This window comes from Cystoisospora suis, assembly GCF_002600585.1.
Source record: "Cystoisospora suis strain Wien I chromosome Unknown contig_5318, whole genome shotgun sequence".
Classification (NCBI taxonomy): Eukaryota; Apicomplexa; class Conoidasida; order Eucoccidiorida; family Sarcocystidae; genus Cystoisospora; species Cystoisospora suis.
In genome coordinates, this window is record NW_027158108.1 from 1 (window position 1) to 334 (window position 334).

General features: G+C 43.1%; 1 protein-coding gene across 1 annotated transcript; it reads right to left on the reverse strand.

Annotated features, from left to right (window-relative positions):
* Nucleotides 1-89: 89 nt before the first annotated feature.
* CSUI_009125 (transposon tf2-1) lies at nucleotides 90-334 on the reverse strand (the record flags this gene model as incomplete). Its single annotated transcript, XM_068069244.1, has 1 exon — nucleotides 90-334. A coding segment is annotated over one exon (245 nt), but the record flags the coding sequence as incomplete, so codon positions are not given.

Consider the following 334-nt stretch of genomic DNA (forward strand, 5'->3'; position numbering starts at 1 on the left):
ATGATAAGCAGTCGACATTCTTTGCTTAATTTTCAATGCTTCGCACAACGCACGCCACAATTCCCCCGTGAATCGTGTGTCCCGATCGCTTAAAATAGCTTTCGGAACACCATGCAAACGAATAACTCTCGTAAAATAAGTCGCGCAATATCCTCCGCAGACGCAGTTTGCGTCGTTGGAATAAAATGCGCCATCTTTGTTAATCTGCAAACAATAGTCAAAATTGCGTCCCATCCCTCTTCAGTTACTGGTAAGCCTACTATTAAGTCGACGCTAATTTCTTCCCATGGTAAATTAGGAATTGGGAGGGGCTGTAATAAGCCACCACTTTTTA